At 35.0% G+C, this 24,528-nt stretch overlaps 1 protein-coding gene across 3 annotated transcripts in view; it reads left to right on the top strand.

Annotated features, from left to right (window-relative positions):
- FSTL5 (follistatin like 5) overlaps positions 1-24,528 on the top strand; it is a 270,766-nt gene that overhangs the window by 199,998 nt on the left and 46,240 nt on the right. For all 3 annotated transcript variants that reach the window (XM_058024913.1, XM_058024911.1, XM_058024914.1), the window contains 3 exons: positions 3,588-3,708; positions 10,249-10,410; positions 12,307-12,441. In XM_058024913.1, coding sequence (XP_057880896.1) covers positions 3,588-3,708; positions 10,249-10,410; positions 12,307-12,441 — 418 coding nt within the window. The remainder of the gene's footprint in view (positions 1-3,587; positions 3,709-10,248; positions 10,411-12,306; positions 12,442-24,528) is intronic.

The following is a 24,528-nucleotide window of genomic DNA, read 5'->3' on the forward strand; positions in this document are numbered from 1 at the left end:
TTCATTTATTAAGAACACAAAAAACTATTTTTTTTTCTGTTTGAGGATAATGTTAGTAAGGACTCACATCTTCAGTTCACATATCCCATGTACTTTATTTTTTAAAAATTTATTTATACAAAGCCAAAACCCCCAAAAGGCTATTTAGGAAAGCAAAGTATGGGCAAAAAAATGCTGGAAAAAAAGAGAAAAGCCCAAACGGCACAGACCAAAACAAAAATACTTTGAGCTTCTATGATGATGAACAAATTCAAGCAGTCTGTTTGATTATATGTTCTCCTGCAGGGAGAAAGCAAGGAACAGTCTTCCTAGAGCTGTTAATGAAGAAATGCTGGAAAATGGTCATAAATTCTCTCATATTCAAAGCATTAGCATATGAAAGTGGTTTATAAACCCCAAGGATATAATTGCTGATTCAAAACAAAAAATCACCTTGCGTTTCTGTTTTATAAACAGCAAGAGAGAAAAGCAAATATTGACTATCAAATTGAAGTCTTTCTTTATTATTTTGCTTATTATTTGTAACATATATTATGATTTGTGAAATGTCAAGTTCTTCAGGAGAACAGAATTGCAGCTGAACCATTGTTAAGGTAATTATTCAATTCTATCTTTTCATGTATGACAAAAATAATTAGAGTTTCTCAATGTAATTTTAGAAGTACCTTGCCATTTCTGTGTGAACAGTAGGAGAACAAAAATTGAGCTTGTAGCAATTTCTTCTTTTTTACTGTCATCAAATATATTTTCCAAAACGTAAAAAAACCCCACTTTTCTGTATTTGTTGCTGTTGATTTTTGAAGGCTCTGTTTCAAAGATGTCTGTGTGTCAGTAGAGATACAGGGTTTTTTTAAATTACTCAGCTTGTGAGTTTGTCAATAAAACACTAAATACTTGTCAACATGCAGTGTCAAGTAGCTCTGTTTGTACTTCACCATCCCTTTTCAAATGCTGCTTACAACATTAAGTTCACTTTGTATTGAGTGGTTTTCTTTAATTAACAAAACAAACATTGAATTCAGTATAACAATAAGCTGAGGACATTTATTTTGTAGTTGTAAAAAAACCAAACCAAACAACCAGACAAAGCTCACCACTACCAACAAAACATTCTGTCCATAAAATTCTAACTCTCTGAGAGTCATCATGTGTGAATTCTATTGAAATACTAATATAAAATAACCACAGGAGTGTCTCATCCATGGTTTCTATGAAAAAGAAGGGAGAAACCATGCACAGGCACACATTTACTTAGAAAATAGCAATGGTACCTAAGGATATCATATGCCACAATGAATCAGTTAAAGAGCTGAAACAGGTAGGTATGCTTCAAAGCAATATCTAATAATTTAGCATAAGGAATGTTAAATTAAACTAGTCTCCAGACTGCATTGTAACAGCTGAATTTTTCTACACTCCATCCACTGCCCTATTTTATTCTCAAATATCTTTGGCAGAGATTAGGCAAAAAATTCCAAATGGTAATAACAAAACCCATTTTTCAGATAAACTGTAAGTACCTGTAGTGTGGCTCTTTTGAATAGCTGTCCTTTCATCTTCCACTAATAATGTTGTTGAAGAAGAGCACTTTGAAAACGTGTGTTCAGCTAGTAAAAGGGAGAAGTAAATTTATCTTCTGCCTCATGTGTTTTAGAAAGAGACAAAGTCAAAATATCCAATAAGGAAGATTTTTGAAGTTAGTTGGGTGGGTTATTCTGAAGGGGAATTGCACTGATTCGCATCATCAGTTGAAAATGAAGTCTTAAAGAGGGTGCCTTTTTTGATCTTTGCAGTGGTAACGTGTAATGGTATATTGAAGATTTGGCAGAAATATTTTCTGTTTAACCAAAGTGCTCATATAGAAATGTAGTTATCTTGAGGAAGTCAATTATTGATAGTATTACCAGGTGGGTTTATTTTTCAGGTGTGTTGTTTTGTTCTCCCAAGGTACAACTAGCAGAACCATTGGAGGCATGGAGTTGTGAAATGTGAAATTTAGCTGCCCACACATCTTTGGATGAAGAAGTACAGAGAGACACATATTTTTTGAATAATATCTTGAGTGTGTTTAAAGAAAGAAAATTGAGAAATTAAAACGAATTTCATAGAGATTTCAGTTCTCTTGTGTTCTCTGAGTAAGAATAAAAACTGGAAAGTGAGAACTGAAAAAAATAAATCTCAATAAGTTGGAAAAGTTGTAGGTGAGATTATGGAAGAATGCAAGAATAGTCATAATGAACCAGAGGTTAATGTAGCCCAGTATTTCTCATTTTTAACATCCAAAGGACAGAATGTAAGAATAAGGCAGCGCATAGTAATATTTTCTGTTAAAGTTCTTTTACCCTGCAATTTACAGTGACTGAGGTATTGTAGCTGAAGTTTTTGATTTTGCAAGCTTTTGATAAAGTCTTCATGGATTTGAGGACTTTATAGAGAAGGTTACAAAGTTTGTGAAGTAAAAAATAAGGAAGAACTGGTTGAGGAAATGAAGGCGAGGACAGCCTTGGCTACAGTGACCATGAGATGGCTGAGTCAAAAAGCCTAAGAGGAAACAGCAGGGCAGAAAGCAACATAACAAAGGACTTCAGGAAAGGAGACTTCAGCCTGTTCAAGGATGTGCTTAGAAGAATTCCATAGAAGATCATGCTGAAAATAAAAGGGGTCTGAGAGAGATGGTTGGTTTTCAAGGATGACCTCCTCTATGCTCAAGAACAGGCTTTCACAATGAACAGTAAATTAAAAGCAGCAAGAAGTCTGTATTAATGAACAAGGAGCTCTTGACATAACTCAAATAAAAAGAAAAAAGTGTAAAGAATGACAGGTGACCCAGGAAGAACCTGGAGACTCTATTTGAATGTGCAGATAAGAAAAGATGAAGCCATCCCAGAATTGGATCTGCTCCAGATATTTGAAGGTCTACAGAGTTTCAGGACTATATCAGCAGCAAAAGAAAGGAGAAAATATGGACCTTTTGCTGAGCTGGCATGGGACCCAGTGCCAAAAGAAGAACTAGATGATAATGTACTAAAAGCCTCTTTTGCCTCAGTCTTGATCACAAACATTTCCTTTCAGGAATCCCAGATCCTTGAAATCAGTTTACAGCGGTAGTGCTTCTGTAATGTATCAGTGAATCTAATGAGAAGAATTGAAGAAAAACGAGATTTTTTTTTTTGTCATGTCTGCTCATTACAAAGGATCACAACACTTCCACAGGATGTCATTTAACTTGTTAATTTTTGCATAGATTTAGTTTTTCTCTCTGATCGGATGCAATTCTCAACAGCTTTTCTTCTGCAAATAACAGTCATAGCTAAGTAAACATATTGCTTCTGCTGAGTTTATCTAGTTGTTAAAATAAAAGTTGTATTTTCTTTTACAGTCACAATATATGTAGCAAGATTAAACAACTCCACCATTCACAAGTAAAATATTTGAATTTCAGATTACTGTCAGATATGCTGGTTTAATATTTGGTATGTGTGATGTCTGATATTTGCATCACAGCTTTGTTGCTGAGATGATGAGCGTAATTACTGTAGAGATGTGGGTTTAATTATGATAACCTTGTTTTTAATCTTTCCTGGTAGGATTTTGGAGATGATGGGTCCCTGTACATCACTAAGGTTACCACAACTCATATGGGAAATTACACCTGCTATGCTGATGGGTATGATAAGCTCTATCAAACTCATATTCTCCAAGTGACTGGTAAGGAAAAATGTTCTAATTATCAAGTCATAAGAAACCTGAATTTTGTTAAGCAGATCAGTTGTTTCTTTCCTACATTTTTTTGTATTGTGTTACACCTTAATAGAAAAATATATATAATTTTTTCTTCATTGATCTCCTTCAAATAACCTTAAAAATAATGAAACACAATAATTTAAACTTATTGCTTCCATAGAATAAGAACTATTAAAAGGTGTAAAGATAGTCCAGAGGACTTGCTTTGCACCTTGGATGTTATGCAGAACAGAGGTGGTTTATATATAAATAGACACACAGGTGAAGTAGGTTCTAGTATTAATTTAGTAACCTGGGGAACATGCTGAGAAAAATAAATGTGTAAGTTTCTTCTGTTAAGAATGTTTTGTTGAATATAAGATTAATAGAATGCACTTCCCTGAAGGTTTTGTAATTGATGTAGGCTTCTAAATTCACATTTAGGTTATTGAAATCTACCCATGATTTTAGTAGATTAGCTTGAGGCACCTGGGTTTTAAAACTTGATCTTTACATTTTCCTACATCTGTTCGAGTTTCAGGTAACACTTCATTGAATTCTGTACTTGGACAAAACTTAACTGCTTTGTTACTGGTGCCCTGAAGACAGGCCTTTACCTTCTCTCAAGCTGATGTACCCTCTCTTTTTTCTTATATGCAATTTATTTCCTAAAGTATTTTAAGGGATTCTTTTCCTCTGATGAAGGGTCTGCTTTATCATCTCTGAGGTTTAGTGACTTTTTTTTTTCCTGAGAGTACTTTCAGGTTATTTCAATTCAAATTTTCTTTGACTCTTAAGACTCCCTTTCTGCTGTAAACTACCAGTGTTTGTCATTCCATGTTGTTGTTTAATCCTATCCAGAATCATGTTTGACCTCAATCTTCTCCAAATTTACTTTGCATTAAGAGGCTGTATTTCTCTCCTGAGGCATACTCTAGCCCTAGTTGCCTGGCCACTGCTGTTACCATCATTCTTTGTTTTGTTAGCTGTTAATCAGTTGCATAAGCCCTTATTTGGCTGACTTTTTTTAACATCCGAGAATGCTGAAATATTTTCTTTTATTCTTATCTTTCATATATATCCATATGAAATACAGCTCCCAAAATTGTTTTGGCTTTTAATTTGATTTTTCTTCTTTTAATAGCCTTTCCCCCCTTTTCTGTTATTAATATCTTCACATTTTAAATTCATTTGACACTTAGTGCTTGTTTGCGGTTTTATAAACATTTTGTCTTTGCTGTTATGTTTGTCCAGGAAGCTGGCTTGTAATATTTCTCTATCCATATATTTCAACTTTTTTTCCCTAGTTTCTTCCCCTCTTGAACCACAACATCTTTTACATAGAGTGTTGTCCCCAAGGTAATGGGAAAATGGCATCAACATATTTTCCTCCAAATTTTTCTTCTGGGATTATTTTCTGTCATTTAAAAAGCCAGATATCAATTACTGGCTAAACTAGTGTGAAGTCTGATGTGCAGTTTATTAATATTTTAATTCCTGAAGACATAGCAGAGTTTTTGGCAAGCTGAACACGTTAGTGAGTTGCTGACCAACATCCTCCTCTGTTTTATGGGGTTTGGTTTGCCCTAAATTATTCACAAAATTATATTCTTATCAACACATTCCTGGCCAATCCCAATGTGTAAATAATCCCCCAGAGGTGCATAGCAAGAGTTAAAATATTCTTGAATTCATGTTTGTCTCAGTTCAGCGCATAATGAGGCAAAACTCCGCTCAAGTTGAAGAAGGTTTTCTGCAAGACTAGAAAATCAAGAAACATAATTTGAGAGAGGTGAAGGAGGGCAAATGTAGGTTTTTCTAGTGATAATGTGTCTGACAGGAAATATGTTTTTCATCTGGAAACCACTTTAAGCCTCAGATAGCTGCTGTTGCAAAAGCTGGCACTGGAGTGGTACCTTCCTAAATGATTTTGGATGTTGATATTTTGGGGAGCAAGAAACAGGAAAAGGAGACCTTTTGAGCAATAGGATTATTTGCTCTGTGTGTTGTGGATAAATTGAGTTAAATCCACTGAGATTAAAGGTCAAATGAACAGCTCTTCCACAGTTTAGATTTGTACTTCTAGGGAATAAGCTTCTTAAGCACAGGCATGATGGTCAGTACTTGTAGCTGTGATAATGACTAATTAATATAATGATACTTGTATTAACTGGAGAGACAGTCAAAAGGTTAATGGGATAATGAGACTACGTTGAGCACAAAGATTTAATGTGAAGGTTCAGTGAAAACAATGTAATTAGATTTTAAGTTCTTTCTTGGTTTCCATTTATGTATACCTATATATTTTTAGGAAAAAGAAATCACATATTTTAGGCTAGTATGCAATTATTATAGATATAAATCTGATTTACTTTTAAGATAAAAATCTAAGATATTTTTAGTTTTGAATTATCTGGCACAGTAATAAAGATTAATGAGCTTCCTTTGGAGTCTTAAAAATACATTAATGAGCACTGTAAAAGACTTGTTTTATGGTGAAATAATGAGTCTACTCTTATACAAATAATATGGTAAATATTGTGAGCAACCCTATAGGTTGATATTTTAAGCCTTTTCATATAAACTATAAACAAAACCAAAAGAAAAATTGTGATCAAGAAGAAGTAACTCTTTCATGACTCAGTCTTAATTATTAGTATTTATAATAATAATTTTTACGACTTTCCGTGTATACAGTTTTGAGATTATATGACTCTGGGGCTATATGAGTAAATGAACTTGAGTCTATCAGTTTGATCTTTATTTTTCTTCTAAAATGTCAGTGATACTTAAATAAGATCAGCAGTTCTGATACATGATTGATATATACATCTGATACATTATTGATATATACATACATATATATCAATAGAAGAACCTAGTTCACTATAGCTATCCCCTGTTTCTTTTTTAAACACATGCATTCTCCTGGATTCAAGACAGCTGGAATAGACTATTTTCTCACTTCCCTCCCACATGAGACCCAACTGAAATAATGCTCAAGAGGTTTTATAGCAAGTGCTAGAGCTATTGAATAGTAACATATTCACTATATTTGGAGCCAACAGTCACATTGCTATTTGAATTGAAAGATCAGGGGTATAGAATTCACTCAATTGTGTTATACTTTACTAGATACAAACATGCGGTGTCTCCCCTCCCTTTTTAACCTATGTTACGATCTCTTCCTTTTAAAGTTTTTTTTAGCTGAAGGTGCTAGAACATATCTCTTTGAAAATCAGTGTGAACAGTCACATTAATTATGTACTTTAAATTTTATTTCTGGTGATATTTATTTATTTGTTTGTTTGTTTTGGTCAGCTACACCAAAAACCCAAACAAAAACCACCAAAACAAAACAGACAGACAAAAACCTGATTCAAACAAACCCCAAAGACTTTACATTGAATTTGTCACATCGACTTAACTTTTTAGACTGAGCCCACAACTCCACTTATATTTCAGTTGTCTGCAGCATGCCTCAGTGGCACAGTTCTTTCTTAGTGGAATATTACAAATAGTCTTCAGGGTAACATGAAATAAAAATTATAATGCAAAACAAGGCTTGAAAAACATTTCTAGTTGCATAAACCTGTCAGACACAGAGTTGGTGAGGAAAGAGGAAAATGGCAGCAAATAGAGGAAAGACATGTCAAAAAATAAACCCTATTGTCATGCAAGAACCTCTGTTCCTGGAAAAACAGTGCTAAAGGCAACAGGATCTACTATAGAAATAAGGGATGGTAAAAGAAAACTCAGATATATTTTCACCTGAGCAGATCCTCCCTTTCATATCTCCTAACAACCCTTAAGTAGTTAATTTAGCAACAATAACATTTTGTCATGCAGGGTGAGATTTTATTTGTTGGTTTAGGAAGAGTTGGATTTCAGTTATAATATTTTCTAAAACTTTTTTAGCAATAATATTGCATTAGAAATATTGCATGCCTTTTGCCCAAATAAAACTAATACATTCCTCTTTCCTGTCAGTGAAAATTCTTTGAAATTGAACTGTTAAAAAAATTCTCTTCACATGTTCTCAATAGAAGTCTGTCCAGGTGAGGTAGTTAAATACCCGTAAGTTTTTTATGCAATTAGAATATTTCACTGACACAGAAAGCGAATAGAAATATCCTGGTGTATGTAGTCAGAACACAACCAATTGCAGTGCCTTGCTATTGGTCCTGAAAGTTGTTCCTGTTGCTGAGATGCTTGAGAGTGTTCAGTGATGGCAGTCCAGTCTCTAAGGAAGTGGAGGTCCTTGCTTTTCCAGAGACAAGGTGGAAGAATAAGGCATTTGGCTTTGCTGCAGTGGGAAATCTACAACATGAGGTGGGCCGCCCAAAGGACCTTGTGTCAAGAAATGCTGAACAGGCAGACATGAAAATTGGACTTTAGGAAGTGTGGCAGAGCAGGGCTGGGAGCTGAGGTGCCAAAAATATTCAAACCAGTGAATGTGCAGTCAAGCAGGGCCCATTCTGAAGAGCACAGTGGGGAAGGCAAGGTCTCAGTATGGAGCACACAGTGCTATGCAAGAGGAGATTAAAGAGGGAAGAAATTGAGGGGAAATAGGAGTGGCAATGTCAGGCTTGAGATGAAAAATTAAGATCCACTTCCATGAAAGCAAAGTCCTTTCCAGAAAATCAATAGAAACCTTAAATCTCTGATATTTATGTGCTCTTCCTCTCAGCTGGTAGTCTAAGAAACTAAAAGCCATATTATCTAATTTTTAACCTTCTCCCATGTTATTATATTATATTTTTGCAATTTGCATATTGGGGTTATGTAGAAAAGACTGTTCTCTCTAACTGGGTTTAAAATATCTCTGAAACCTACTGATTTTTGCATCCTATCTGAGATAAGGTAGATTTATGCATTTCTTGCAATGCAGAAATGTAAGGCATTTCTATGATCTAATGGGACAGCATGCTGAGACATCTCTTGTAAATAGTTGAATAGGATTTGAAAATGTTTAATCTCATGCCAAAGTAGACACAGTTAATTTTTGATCTTGTTATCTTCTTTCATTATCAACTGATACTTCTCCTCTACCCAGCTGTGTTTTGTGACAACCTAAGTATTCCACACTTGTAGAGCTGCATTAAACAAAACTTTGGCGAATGGGAAATACACTTCCTTAATCTTATTACAGTTAATATTTTTTTATTGTTAGAAACAACCTCAAGCAAGTTGTCTCATGAGTTGCTGACTCATGTTCAACTTGCCATCAGCCAGGACCCCCAGGTTTCTTTCCACAGCACTGCTCTCCAGCACTTCATTCCCCAGTTTGTACAACCAACCAGGGTTGCCCCTGGTTGTAGGTGCCCCAGGTGCAGAATCTGGCATTTTCCCATACAATTGGTGATTTCCCATCTCTCTAATTTGTTGAGGTCCCTCTTCAGGACTTCTCTGTCCTTGAGGGAGTTAATAGCTTCTCCCAGTTTGGTGTTGTCAGCAGAGTTACTTAGTATTCCTTCAGGTCTTGTGCTGTGTCCAAGTCTTTAATGAACATTTTGAAGAGAACTGGGCTGAGGATTGAGCCCTGTGGAACCCCACTAATGACTGGATCCCAGCCAGATGTTACCCCATTCACTGTAACTCTGTTCCTGACCCGTGAGCTAGTTGTTCACCCATCATGTAACACAGTTATCCAGCTGGGTGGACATTTTGTCCAGAAGGATGTATGTCTTAAAATCTTAATTAATGATCTGAATAAATGGAGCAGAGTTCTACCTTCAACAGTTTTTTAGATGGCACCAAATTGAGAGGAGTGGCTGATAAACTACAGGGTCATGCTGCTGTTTGTTTGACAGGATGGCGAAATGAAGCAGCAGGAATTTAGGATGTTCAAAGAGACGTGCAAGAGTCCTGCACCCAGGGAAAAACAATCCTGGTGCACCAGTATATCCCAGAGACCACCTAGTGGAATGCATCTTGGCAGGAAAGGACTTCAGAGGGAAATTAGGTTGAACATAAGCTAGTGAAGTGTCCATATGGTAAAGAAGGAAGGTGGTATCATGAGTACAGAAGGTCCTGTCTGAACATGTATAAAGAATTATAAACCTGAACACGTTTTTTGCATGTAGAAGGGATTGTTACTAGGTGTTTTGGAAAGAGGGGAAAGGTGGAGATGAGATGTTAAGATTTGTGAAACAGGGCAATTAAAATCTCTTTACAACATATCACGACTCGCTAATTGTACATTAGTCATATTTTATAAAGAAATCTAAGGAAAAATCAAAATCTTAATACTCAACCACCAACTATTGAAGAATTGAGGCTTTTTTCTTTGATACCACAGTGAAGAGGTTTTTCTCACAGAATATTTTGTTTACTTCATAAATTTTCTGAGACAGAATTTTGCATTGAATGTCACTGAATATCTGATGAATACCACGTCTGTATGTAGTTATATATAGCTGCAGGGATCTTCTGAATTTTTATTTTTCTTAAAATGGTTATTGGTTTTTTTCTTAAAATGAAAATAATGTTCTTCACTAAATTATAATTGTTTTCTGTATTCAGTTCCACCAGTTATCCGAGTCTATCCAGAGAGCCAGGCGAGGGAGCCAGGTGTGACAGCTAGCCTTCGGTGCCACGCTGAAGGTATTCCCAACCCACAGCTGGGTTGGCTGAAGAATGGAATTGATATCACTCCAAAGTTGTCCAAACAACTAACTCTTCAAGGTAAAGGAATGCATTTATTGTTTTCTACATCTTGCTAATGTTTTATCTATGCATCATTTCCATACTAACTGCTCTCCTTCCATAGTTTTAACAAAGGCTTGAAGTCTAAGCTAAAACATTTCAAAAGATGCAGTTTCTTCCAGTTACTCCCCAAGATACGTCTTTCTGCTTTCTCTTTGTTAGAATGATTGTGCTTACTGGCAGGATTACCAGTAAATTCCAATAAGCTCTTGTCTGTTTGAAAATGTGCAGTATCTGAGTGGAGCAGGCAGTGCAAGGCCTAGTCCCAATCAGAACTGAATCTTGTAAGATTTGAGGACCTGATAGTAGAAAGGACTAGAGGAGAAATACGTGAAATGGATGTGCTCTTTACTGGAGAGTATCAGCAGACCTCTGTGGGAGAGCAAAAACACTGCATACACACACACAAGCCCTTTCTCCCCTCCCAAAATACCCAAACCTCTCAAACCCCAAAAGCCTGGAAAAAAAAACCAAACCCAAACCAAAAAAACCCCAGTGGAAACTAAAGGAAAATCTTTCCTTTAGCACCAGTTCATTTCTATTAATCTTCAGGGCTCAGCAAAATCACTGGACATGTTCAGCATAAAATCTCCATGCTTCAGTCTTTCTGGTAATTTTTGATAGCTGTAGGAGAAAAAAATCTCCTGCTGCTTGTGTTCCCTTCAAAACTTTCTCTCACTCATCAACAAAACCAGGATGTGTAGTTAAGACAGGACAGCACTCAGCCTGCACTGTGAGAAGCAGTGGGATAGATAGGGCAATGCTTCTCTGAAGTGTTACTTTCCCCTGCAGGTGTCATAGTCCCCTGTTCTTTCATGTACAACTCTCTTGGGTGTTTGTGAACAATTGCCTTGCAGAAACACTTTCCACTATGAGTAGAAAGTGATGAACTTCTCTTCCCTTGCAGCATTCTCTTAGTTTCTTCTGTAGGGATATGAGGAATTTTTTTTTCACCTTTGTCTCTGTTCTATATATTTATGACAAATAAATTCAAAGGATTCCTCTGTAAACAAAATACATTTAATTCAATTTTCTAGCATTGAATTATTTGAAATAAAATTTTGAAAATCTCATTACATTTTCCCAGAGTTATTTCTGAATTAAACTATCTGTGCACTTGCTTCAGGCTAGAAGGGTGCTACACCATGAGCCAATGCCCTTTTTAGTCCATACTTTAGAATATCTACAAAGCTTGGTTTTTATATCCTACAGCTGAACAGATATACTATACTAAAATTCAATGAGTCATTGTTCACACAATTATTCACATTACATTATTTAAAAGACCTTTGCCTGTGAAACCTGGATTGTTTGTTCACATTCCTACACAATCTGATGTAAAATTCCTGGGGTTTCCAGAAGCTTCTACATTGATGTAGGTGAAAAATTTCAATGCACCTGTTTTTCTGTTGTTACACTGCAGTCACACAAAACCAAAACTACCTAGGTGCCTCTGGTTAGGAACAACAAATTAAAATTTTTATTTACATTGGATGTTTGGCCAGTTGTATTCCTTGGGTTATTTTGTGTAAAGGAAATGATGGTGTCTAGTAAACAGATGCAACATAATAAAAACCTAATATTTACCTGACTTAAAAAAAAAAAAAACCATAGTAATTTAAATATATATAAAACCTCAGATTGATATTTGTCTCTGAAGTACAAAACCAACTGAGGCACTCTGAATAACTGTGAGATGAAATAGTGCATGTAATTCACTAGCCAGTTGAATACCTTTGGACTAATTTGGCATGCCTCCAAGTTATGAACTCAGGAATGAAAATGGTTTAATTAGTGTAAGCAGAGCAGCCCTTCTGAATTTATAATCCGAAAGCACTAGCGTGTCTGCATGTTGATTTTTTCCTCTCCTCTCAGCAAACGGCAGCGAGGTTCACATCAGCAATGTGCGCTATGAAGATACAGGAGCTTACACTTGCATTGCAAAGAATGAAGCAGGGGTGGATGAGGATATTTCTTCTCTCTTTGTGGAAGATTCTGCTCGAAAGACTCGTAAGTATTGTGAGAAGTATAAAAATACGTGTCGCCCACACTCAAACATTTAATCAGTATTAAAACTATGAAACATTAAATAAATTAAAATGAGTTTGTACAGACAGCTGATTTAAAAAAATAAAGTTCAATTAATGGTATCCAACAGTCACTGGAGGCAGAGTGCACAATCTGCAGTACATTTAGAAGTAAAATGAAATCTCTGATTCATTGTGTGAACCAATATATTTTTTACATTGCTTGTAAATTTTTGGTAGTTTCCTTGTGAGAGATGGGTTGCTGACAAATGGAATGTGAAGGGAAAAAGAAAAGGGATGTCTGTATATGGCAACTATTAATGTGTTTTCCAGTAGTTGATGGGGTGTGGGAGAAAGACCTTTCCTTCCTGTCTGTTCTTGACACACACCAAGATTCAAAATCAGCCTCATGATGTGACAGTAATCATATGGCTTGATCTCACCTGCTGAAGTGCCCAGCATGTCCAGAGCAGTTCCAGCCTGCCCATGCTGCCTTGTGCCTGTGGAGGAATAATGAGCATATTCACTTCCATTTTGGGAGTTGAATGTGCCAAAGAAATCAATATCACTACTAACAAGCAGTATTCTTTATCCTCTGTTAAATGGTTGTGGGATTTATAAACCCTGTTTTCCTATTCTTTGTCTAACAGTATTTTTTTGTCTAACAGTATTTTTTTTCCTCTTACCTCACTTTGCTTAGAAAAATCCATTCCTGAGTTTATATTTCACCCATTTTTTGTTTGGTTTGATTAGTTGGCTTTGTCCGTTTGTTTTTTTTTTTTTTTTAATCTCTTATTTTAATGAACACTACATACTTATTAGAAATACATCCAGTAAAATGATAGTTATCTTACTACTGAGTGTGATTGCATTAACTTAAGACATTCCTGTTCATTTGAAAGCATATTCAGCAGTGTCAAGTACTCAGCAGGGTACCCGTGGCAGAATTAGTAGCACTGCAAGTCTGCCTGACACTTACAAGCCACAGGACATTGAGTTCAGTTACATATAGGTTTGCTATGTTTGAAATATTTTAGAGGAAATCTTCCATGTAGGAAAATTTTGTAATCTAAATGTTGATATCTTTACTTAGCTGCTTTAAGTAAGACTAATTATAACTGTAATTTTTCAAACGCCTTAACATGGATTTTTTTAAGTGTCATGAAAATTACTGCTCAGATATTTTTGGGAAGACACCTGAGGATAAATAAGTTATTTGATCATGCAGAGTTTCTGGTAATGTGAAGTAGCTTGGCCACTTCCATTTGCCTATTGCATTGTGTGAAAAATATTGTGAAAGTTGCCAAATTTCAAGACCCTGATGAACTCTAGTTGGTTATGTATGTGTTAGGTTGCTATATACATCTTGTTTGGCCTTAACAACAAATTATTTGTAGCAAACTAGCCAGTTTGCTAGTGTTTCAGTTAAGTTAGTCAGTTTAAGTTTAGTTAAGTCAGTCCAGTTCTGCAGATCTGATCTGCTGGGAATATGTAGGGATATCCACAACAATGCAGAACACTTTTTCAGGACCTGTAATATGATGTAATAATTTTAGATCTGCTACCTTAGCAGGATTTGTAAAATCACATGCCATACAGTGAACACAGCTTGTAACAAATGCTTTAATATCTACTAGCAGTAAGTTGTGAGAATGACCATTGGTGTCATGAAAGATGTAAATGAAGGAAGACAGAATATAAAACAAACTATTTCTAAGACAGTACATCCAAAAGATATAGTCATTTTCCTTCCTATAAAAATGATTTACTCTGCAAGTTCTGTGTTGTATGTTGAAGGGAAGCATTTTACCATTATGTTCCTTGGTGCTTGAAAATTCCCAAGAACTGATCCATGTGTAAATACTCATAAAATCCAAATATGTATAACTATAGCATTCAAATTTAGGTGTAGCAGATATTTACATGTTAAACTCCAGTTTGTTCAGAATCTCATTTTGGTACATGCAAGAAAAATAAGGTACATTCTAATAAAAAAAGCACTGACTCTCAAAATCATTGTCACAACTACATGAACAAATTAAAAAAGGTACACATTTTTATAGATGTAGTTTCAAAAGCTGCTGTTGTTTCCTAAAGAAATTTCTTTGCAGGGAGGAGTTGGTAGCATTGGAGAGCTGCTATCAGAAGTTAATAATGCTACTCATTATTAACTCTTTTCTGTTTGTTTTTATATTTCCTCCAAAACTCTTCTTCATACATTAAATTAGGGATTATTAAGGAATAAAATCACATAGGTAAAACCACCTGGATAGGATTGTGGGCTTTTTTTTACCCCACCCACACATATTAAGCACAATGCTACAGCTATTTCTATTTCAAGCCTATTGATTGGGTCACAAGTTATATTCTAAAGATAGCCTCTGATGAATGTAAATGTGATTCTCTATGATCTGATATAAACTATTTCTGTCGTTTATGACAGTTTTATAAATTATTTTGCTTTTATCCTCCTTTAATAGAATAAATTAAACACATTTTTAAATTTTCTTTTTTGGAGTTCCTTATTAGAGGGCTCCCTTTTGGAAATCTTAGGATACTGTTTTGAATAAAATAAGATCAGTTTCTCACTAACTTGTCAGTTAGTCCGGGCTTTTCTCCTTTGTGATGTTATATAAGATAAAAATCAAAGCAAAATAAAAGCATTTCTGAACATTGAATTGATTTTCTATTGAGAGTTCAGTGAGAACTTTACAGTTGAGTTCTAAAATACAAAGTACAATTGCACTGCCTTGAGCATGAAAAGAATTTCAAAAGCCACTTAAGAAATGCAGAACATTATTCCATTACCAGTGCATATATTTTATTTTCTAGGAAGTGTAATAGTTAATGTTCACTTTTGTACTTATCTGAGCCATTGCTTGGGTGCATTGGAAAACTTGGGGGTTTAATGTTACTTCACGCAAAAACCTAAATTTTTATTATTTTTGTGTGGAATTTTGCTTTCAATGCATCCCAAATATATTAAAAATTCAGTTCAGTGCTTTGAGAAAAAAGTAGTATCTGTGACAGAAAGGGCATGGATAGTTGATTTCTCTGCAAACTGGTAATTTAAACAGCTCCTTAGAGATAATACTATGTTTTCTGCTACCTTGGACTAAATAAAAATCAGTGTCATTATGGAAAAGTAGACTGTTAAATAATAAGCAAAACTTTGCCTCACTTGTCTGTCTAAAAGTTCTCTCAGATTGCTAGGTTTTCATAATTCATAGGGTTGATACGGATGCATGTAATGCATATGTCTGTATTATAAAGAGAAAAGAAATGAAGGCAAAGCTATTCTGAGCTGTGGGAAGCGTGATGCTGGTAGAAAAAAATAAAGTTACACAATGTCAAGTATGAATTAAGGGTGCTAGGAACTTGTTTATTATGAAGTTTCCAGTTTCAGAAATTTGAAGTCTGCTTGCCAAGAAAAGTCAATATACTTTGATGATAATGGTTCATAATCAGGATGGTAATCTAGATGGAAGTGAATGGAAAATACTCTGAAAATGCTTTGTCATCCAGATCTGTTCAGTAAATGCCAGCGCTGAACAGGGAAGCCTTGCTCTGTCTCACATAGGCAAAATTTTTAGCATTGGATGATAGTCTCCAGGATAGTTTGGCCTCCTCTTAGCAAATCAGCCTTTTTCAATGTGCACTAAAAATAAGACTTCTGAAAACATGCTTTCATTTTAACAGTGTCTTTGGTGAGAGAAATCGAATTATTTTTAAATACTTTAACTTTAGCCATGCCTTTTACTGATTAACTCCTTCTGTAGCTGAAATTTTATTTATATATTTAACAACAGTAGATGGATCCTTTTTGCTAGATTTGTGAAGCTATAATGGAAAGTTTTAGTTTATATTACCTATATAAATGTCTCTTACAAGTACTGGTGATAAATTTCTACTGCTCTCTATTATCAGATCCTGTTTAATTCCTCTGATGTTGATAATAGCAGTAGCATCTAAAATACTTCTGAATGTGAGAACTGTGCTGTTTTGATTCTCTGGAGACTGCAAATTCTCTTTTTGCTGTGAATTCCATTTTCCCTCAAGCCTGCAGTTACAGCCATTGAGAATGAGATAGCTGGTCTGGTTGATAGCTGAACAACCCCTGTGGTGACTGGTAAAAACATTCTGGGGATTAATGACCTGGTCTAAATCTCATTGAGGACACAAGAGTCTCCCCTACTGTCATGATCCTCTAATAATACCTGAGACAGCTCAGCTGTGTTGGAAGGACTCTTTGGTGTAATCACATTCGTAAATACAAATAGCAGTTCAAAATCTCATTTGATTTTCATTCCAACGTATTTTTATTTTTCAGAACTGGTATTGCATGGATTCATAGATTTAAGCATGATGGAACCATTTTATCTAAATCTATTCTATCTTCTACATTTCACAAGACATTAAATTGCATTCTGCCTGAATACAGAGCAAATGCTTTGTTTGCCTGAAGTGTGTCCTTACAGAGATGCATATACCCGAGTCAGACATGCAGAGAATCAAAAAATTCCTTATTTCTCTTGATATTCTGCTTTATTTATTAATCAGTTTCACTAATACAGAATAATGCTCAGTTTCCGTTTGAAGTCAATTTTTCCTTCAGTTGCCTCCTTTGAGTCTCTCTCTTTTTTTCCCCTCCAATAAATTGACCTCTTAAGAATTCTTGTCCTATGAATATATTAATATTAATTGCAAATTCTCACACATACAATATATAAGTTTCTCGTAATAAGATAGTTAACATAGTACTCAGTCCTCTTGTCTTGAGAATTCTAATTGTTTTAGTACAGTTTGGTTTTTTTTAAGAAAGGAATACTGCTCTTTGCACAAGAAAATTTATTATTTGTTATTTTTAATGTTCTGGAAAGCAAAATATATATTTGGTACATTTTCTTCCACATCAATCCTTTGTCACTATTTTCAACTAATACCAGCAGTGGAAGTTTGTTTATGTGTTTATCTCCCATATGCTATCAGACCTCACTGTTCAAATCCTATTCCTTCTCACCTGTCTCAGTTAGGCATAGTCTGTTCTTTGTTTGCCAAGACGTCTACATTTCAACTTGGATAAAAAAAAATAATTTATGTTACAGATGAACTTGACAAAGTCATTCAGTTTGTTAAAGCTGTTGTTTATCATTACGGGTAATTCACTTAGGAAATTCTTAGGAAATGATTTTGTATTTTGCAGGTCATTGATGAAAGTGGTTAAGACACGATTCACTACCTGTTGCTCTGGACATGCTCCAGAACTTTCTCCTTCACCTTTTACTAATGATTTAACTACATTTTCAGATTAATTATTTTGGCAGTTTCTAATTCTATTAACATATATGTTACCATTATTAAATAATTCATTTAATCAGAATATTCTGTCTTAACAAATCAGATGTTTAGCAAAATTATGGGTCACAACTATATGAATTTTTATATTACCAAATTCCTATTTACATTAAAAAAATTATCAGGTTTGCCTGTGAAGACCTGGTCTCTGTTAGAACATATTAGCTGACTTATAACTTTATTCTTGTTTTTTGATTTCTTAATGAATTTAATTATGTGCAAGTGTTGTCTGTTCTTTTGTCTGGGTCATATAACCCATTCTAACTAGTCTGCAGCTACTTGAGTTACTAAGTTTCAGGAAGTGAGGCAACTACTAGGAGCAGATAGAGTGGTACTTTATGTCACTCTTAAAATTTATGATGTATTCTGAAATGTATTCAAAACTAATAGCACCAGACCAGCTGAAACTTTTAGCAAGTAGTCTATGCATTGCATTTGGACCTGTTTTTTTTTTTTTTTTTTATATTTGTCTTGACTACACATCATTAACCTTCCGTTTTAGTCCTTTGTAGGGTAGAAGGTATTCAATCAGGCTCTGGTTTCAGTTATTATCCTGCTCCTGTACAAATGCAGGACAAAAATATTTATAGAAGAATATTGTCAACAGAACATTAAAAAACTCAAATGTGTTCATTGCAGTACAATTTAAACCTTGAATAGCTGTTATGTGACAATACTTTTCTTCTACCTTTAGCAGCGATCTGTGATGTTTTCCAGGGTTTTTGCTCCTGCAATGTATAAAGGAATCCCAGATGGCTGGAACCTCTTCTGCTAGCAGAAAAATGGGATTTCATCATAACTAAGATTCCTTATTTTCTTTAGGACTCCAGTTTCTCTCTTTTTGTAAACAGGTTCTATATTCTAGCACCCAGCATCCGTGCAGCAACTGATAAAAAAAAAAGATGGGTTTCCATTTTCTAGCTTGTAATACGTGCAGGTACATTTTAAGAGACTCTCAAATCTTTTATTAACAGGTAACTTCCTCCTCCATACTACTGGACTGAGCTTCATTTAAAGCATGAACACACAAATGGACAGCTCCACTGTAGTTCTCTGCTGATGACTACATATGATAATCACGAACTCAGACTGGATCAGCCCAACTCCTAGAAGCCATATGGCAAACCAATCGTCATCTTGCTGTTGTTGAAAACCTGTTTGGAAGCTGAAGAATTTAAATACAGGACAAAGATAATTTGGCAGTGTATCTTGACAGTATATTTATGAGAAAGGTGGAGTGGGAAACATGTTACTGCATTTTTTGTTGATATATGGTAGAATAATAATTTGAAAGAGAGGAGGAAGAAATTGCAACTTCCATCTGTGGAATTTATTTATTTTGTGAGATTCCATTGAAATAGTAGTAGGACCAATGGAATTGGTCCAAATTTTAAATTTTTTAATGAAAGTAACATTAACTGACTATGGAATATAATACATAGCTAAATATACCAAATAAACTATTTTATTAACTTAGAAAAAAGATAGCTAGGAGGACTTAAGCTAATAATAGAATATTTAATGTAAATAATAGAGTAGAATATATCACTGTAATTTGATACACATATGGAATATCAGATTACACTGAATATAAGGGGTTTTTTTCCTAAAGAAGAAAATCTGGTAATATAGAAAACAGGAAAATAAAAAACAGTCATCATCAAAGACAAGTGAATATTTTCAGGGGTAATTTTTAAGTACTTATTTTTTTTAGCTACTACTAAAATATTTTGAAGTAAAGTAACTTTAAAAATCCATATTTTTGGCGGTTTCTGGATAACTTTGACAGGTACTTTATATGTGCTTTAGTTTCTTTTCTGTTTCAATTTAGATTAGTTCTACTGTACTAGAGCCATAGATCATAAAACTCATGCTGTTGCCTTTGAAGTGAAATAGTTCTGTGGGTTTGTGGTTTGGGGCTTTTTTTATATTTTACCTTTTCCTAACTATTTCTAAAAAATTGTGTTACATAGTGCAATTCAGTTTGTGATTGATTAATATGACTTCTTAGATGTTTCTCTAAATTTTTTTTTGTGACATGTATGCACCTTGGGGAGACAGCTGTCATGATAGAGAGTTATAAAGTAAAACTATTAGGACATTTCCCAGACCAATTTGAAGATACTTGATGAACTTTTAATATTTGGTAGCTTTTATTTTAGTTATCAACCACAGGCTGTTGTGTTACTGAATTCACCCACTATGACATCATTAAATAGGCAAAGTAATTTATCCTACAGTTTTTTTCACTTAGTCCCAAAAAGCAGAACAAAAGTTCTCTTTTTGTATCTCTCTTGCACTGTATCTTAGGACTAAATTAAAAAAAAATAATATAACTGTTCCATGCCATTAAGTAGCTCTATTTCTAACTGTGACTTTTTTAGGTAATGTCGTAGTCTTATCACCTAAAAAGATTATGTGGTCTGAATGCTACTGGCTTGACAGTTTTATGGCCATCATAAGCAACACAGCATCTCCACTGTCTAGACCTGGGAATAAGACTAAAAGCCTTTTGACTGTGATTTATGGCCTAAATTCTCTCTGAAAGGCTTTATGCAATTTTAATAGAATCTTCCTGTCACATCTGATACTGAATGGTACCTATTTACCTAATTTTCTCAGAGATAATTTATGCTGGCATTTTATTTTATGGCAGACCTAAACAAGTTTATACTTGTTGACAGCATTGTGGGCAAAGACTTAGTTTCAAACTTCCCAAGTAATTCAGCTCATGAACCATTTTTTCTTCCTGCTAGTGTACACTGGATTGAGTTAATGTGCTATGGGAAAGGATTTATGCATGATTCATTATAAAGAGCTATATAAAATGTAGAAAAATAAGGTAACATGTTCATATTTGACCAAAATTAAAGTGTCAACTGTTGACTTTTAACTGATAAATAATAGTCTAATATATATAAACCAGATCTTTGGTTATTGTATTAACCTAAAATGAAATTGAAGTGCATATCACATGAGAACAGCCTAGAATTTGTAATGGCAATTAATTTTAAAATATTTGAAGCAAGCAATAGATAACTTTTTAAAAAGTATTGGCTTCAAAAATAAATTAGGTTTTATATATTTGCATTTGTTTATAAACAAAACCAATCTGAATTTCTTATAGAAAAAGAATGAAATTAAAAGTAGGTATGTGATTGTGGAATCTCAGCAAAAATGTAACTCATGTCAACCTCATATTCACTTTTAACACAATTATTTCTAATATAAAAATAATAATTAAAAATGTCTGTTGTTCAGCAAAAATATAGTAATTATGTTATAGATTTACCCCATAACATAAGGGCAGGTTTTTATAAATCAGAATTGTGAGAAAAGAGAGTAACTTATACACTGTCTTTATCCTGTGTTTCGGATTATTCAGAACAGTTGGCAATGGTGGTGGCTATGAGTGAAGTAAGGAGACAACATCACTTTAAACATCTTGAAATTACTCTTTTAATGCAATAGAAAGTACAGCAGATGATGATAGTACAATTCTGAAAAATTATGTTGAACTACACATTTTTTTTGTATGACTTTATTACATTTCTCTCACTGTCCTATCTTCTATTACATCTGCTTGTGACCTTTTGCCATCATGGAATTGAAGGCTTTGAAAGGGACAGTGGCTTCCTATCTTTTAATTAATATCCATTTTGTTTTAGTATGTCTGGATATATAATATTGCATGCTGATTACTGAAAATTTGAATAGTTAATAATGCCAAAAGGAAGTAGAAAAGTTACCTTTAGTCTTGAAACTCAAGGTAAATTTTGCCTACACACACACACTTTATTTCCAAAATGCATTGAATGTTTCAAGAAAAGAAAAGTAGGGAGGAATAACACTAGTTGACAGTTGAAATCTTTGAAATTGTCTATTGAGACAGAAAAGTAAATGCAATGAAATTTATTACCAATGCAAGAAGAAAGAGAAGGATACAGAATTTATTTGCAAAGTGATATTGCAGTACCCTCATTCATTTAGTGCTAGAAATACCATGGATATTTGCAGTTGTTGTTTCCATCCAAAGTGTATAAGAATTTACACTGCTATTAATCTGCTGCAGAATTTCATGAATTACTAAGAACAGAGTTTTGTGAAATATGTGCAACCTATTACTATTCAACCAACTCAACGTATAACAAAGATGAAGAACAGGGATTCAGATGTTATATTAGCTGCTCCTAATCAAAGGCTGGGGCTGTACAGAAAAACCATAGAATAGCTGTGGAAGGACAATGAAGAGTCATTTTTATGGAGCTGTAAGTGTGCTTGAAAAGAAAAAGAAAATAATAAGAAAGTAAACCTCTTTCAAGAAAACTTGGATTCTCCCATGTCTTGCATTGTTGGGGGACAAGGGAGAAGAAGGAACAATGCAGACTTCTTTTTGATGACAGTATAAAGGCCCAACAACAAATGATGTAATAAAATAGCTGCTTTAATAAGATATAATAAAAAGAGAAATATAGGTAGTGAGTAAATCATGCAACCCTTCACATGCTAGGCATCACAGATTTATTTATGCAGCGTGGGATTATTTGTGGGTGGATTTTCCCCCAGCAAGCTGCACAGATCCTGCTCATGGAGAGGTTCCTGCTCCCTGGGTGCTGTAGTGGTTTTATCTGGTGTAACAAAGAAAGCCGTATATCTTATGGCAGGTTGTAGTTTGTCACAAGGCCCGTGAGTGTGCAGCACAGGTTTTTGTGGGCATTCCAGCACCTACCCTTGCAGCAGGTACCCATGTGACATGCAGGCTTCCTTGTCACAAGGCCCCATGTTGAACACATAACCTGGTCAAGGTCACAAACTTTTGGAATACAATGTCTTCTGCAAGGCTCCCAGCACATCTCCTAGTACTGTTTAATAACTCTGTGGAATCGTGGCAAAAGAGAAGATAGTGCTCTCTCTTGAAACCAGAACATGTTCCTGAGATCTGTCACTAATTCTGTATGCTTACATAGTGGATTTTACAAATGGTTGAGAATTTAGTATAAAGTGTGTCTGGAAAATGTTAATTTTGGCTTAACCAAAAAGGAAGGCAAACAATATGTTCCTTAGCATACTTTATATCTACACATGCTGTACTTGTTCCAGCATTGACCTCTTTATCTCGAGACTTGACATCTTTCCTGAAAAGAAGTTATAGGTCTGATTAGAAAAAAAAGAGGTTTCTTGATCTCTTAGGTAAGATTGTAGCTGTTGTTTATAATATTATATTGCATTCTTAAATTATATCTCAATTTTTTTCTAGCTGATTTGCCAATTTTAAAATTAATATGTGAGGCTTTTAAAGCACTTTTATTATCCTGCCCTTTTTCTTGAGCAAAGCTCAGAATCATACATATCATTTTACATTAACATAAATTAGCGTGTTCTGTACTTAGCATCTTAAATAATTTTGTTTGATCCTGTACAATTTCCCACACTTCTGTGATTGTAATTACTTTTTATTTTCTTTCCTATGTCACCCCTAGAAAAACACTGATGAACTGTATAACATTATGGCTGTATTTATGGGACCTCAAGTGTCATGTATTACATGGTTTTTTCCTCACAATGTGAAGAGAAAAGTAATTTTAAAGGAAATCTTCCAGATTGCCCTGGGGAAATGAATTTGCTTTATTTAATAAGAAAGACTGTGTAACACAATATAGGCAAATACAGAATTGTGATTTGCATCTGGAGATACTGTCTAGGCATGTAGGGATAAATTTTAAAGTTCAGAACCCATTTGCAGCTGAGTCTGGTGAATGAGAAAAGTTGGGCTTCTACAGAGACATCAGCGTGATAAAGAAGGTTAAGGGGGAATGTGAGCCTGCTGAGGGGGATGGGGACCTGATGGCAAACAATCTGGAAGGGGACAAGTTGTACTGCAGGTTTTTCCACATCTGTCTTTCCTAGCAAAACTGTTCTTAGGAATGTGACAGCAGTGGGAAGGTTTGGGAAGTCATCCTCTGGCAAGGAAGCTTTTTCAATCCGTGGTGTATAGCATCTGATTGAGACCATTTAAATGAAGTGAACTTTCACAGCTGAAAGGGCCTGGATAGGGTGAACCCAGCTGGAAAAACTGGCCCATGGCATCGTGAGGGGACTCTTGTCAATGTGTGAAGGATCATGGTGATCAAGGAGGTTCCTGCAGACTGTAAGAAAGCCAGCGCCGCTTTTCAAGGGCAAGAGGGAGAATCCAAAACACGATAGGAGCATCTGCCTCATGTCGATTTCTGGAATAGAGATGGAGCATTTCACCCTGAAAACTATTCCCAGAACTAGAAGGTGATTAGGAGCAATCATGATGGATTTACAGAGGGAAAAAAGTGCTGGTCAGCCTGACAGCCTTCTGCAGTGTGGTGGCTGGCAGGGTGGGTGTAGGGGATGTTGTTTAGCAAGTCCTTAGAAATCTTTTGGATACCCTCAAAGACAAAACCATGAAGTTCAGGCTAGCTGCACCGACAGGAGGGTGAATCCAAAACTGGCTGCACTAACAGACCCAAAGGTCAGATCCCAGGGCTGTGTTTTCCCTCTCCTGTCTGTTGAAGTACAAATGATGTGGGAAAATCTTAGTACCCAGGCCTTTTCTAGAGTGATAGTTCCTGTTTTCATTCTCAACCTTCAGCTGTCAGCAGATGAGGAACTTCTGTGTGCCAACATAATTCCTTAAAATATGTCTTTCATTGCTTTTTGCAAACTTTTTTAAAGCACACTAACGTTT

Source organism: Melospiza georgiana, chromosome 5 (genome assembly GCF_028018845.1).
Source record: "Melospiza georgiana isolate bMelGeo1 chromosome 5, bMelGeo1.pri, whole genome shotgun sequence".
Classification (NCBI taxonomy): Eukaryota; Metazoa; Chordata; class Aves; order Passeriformes; family Passerellidae; genus Melospiza; species Melospiza georgiana.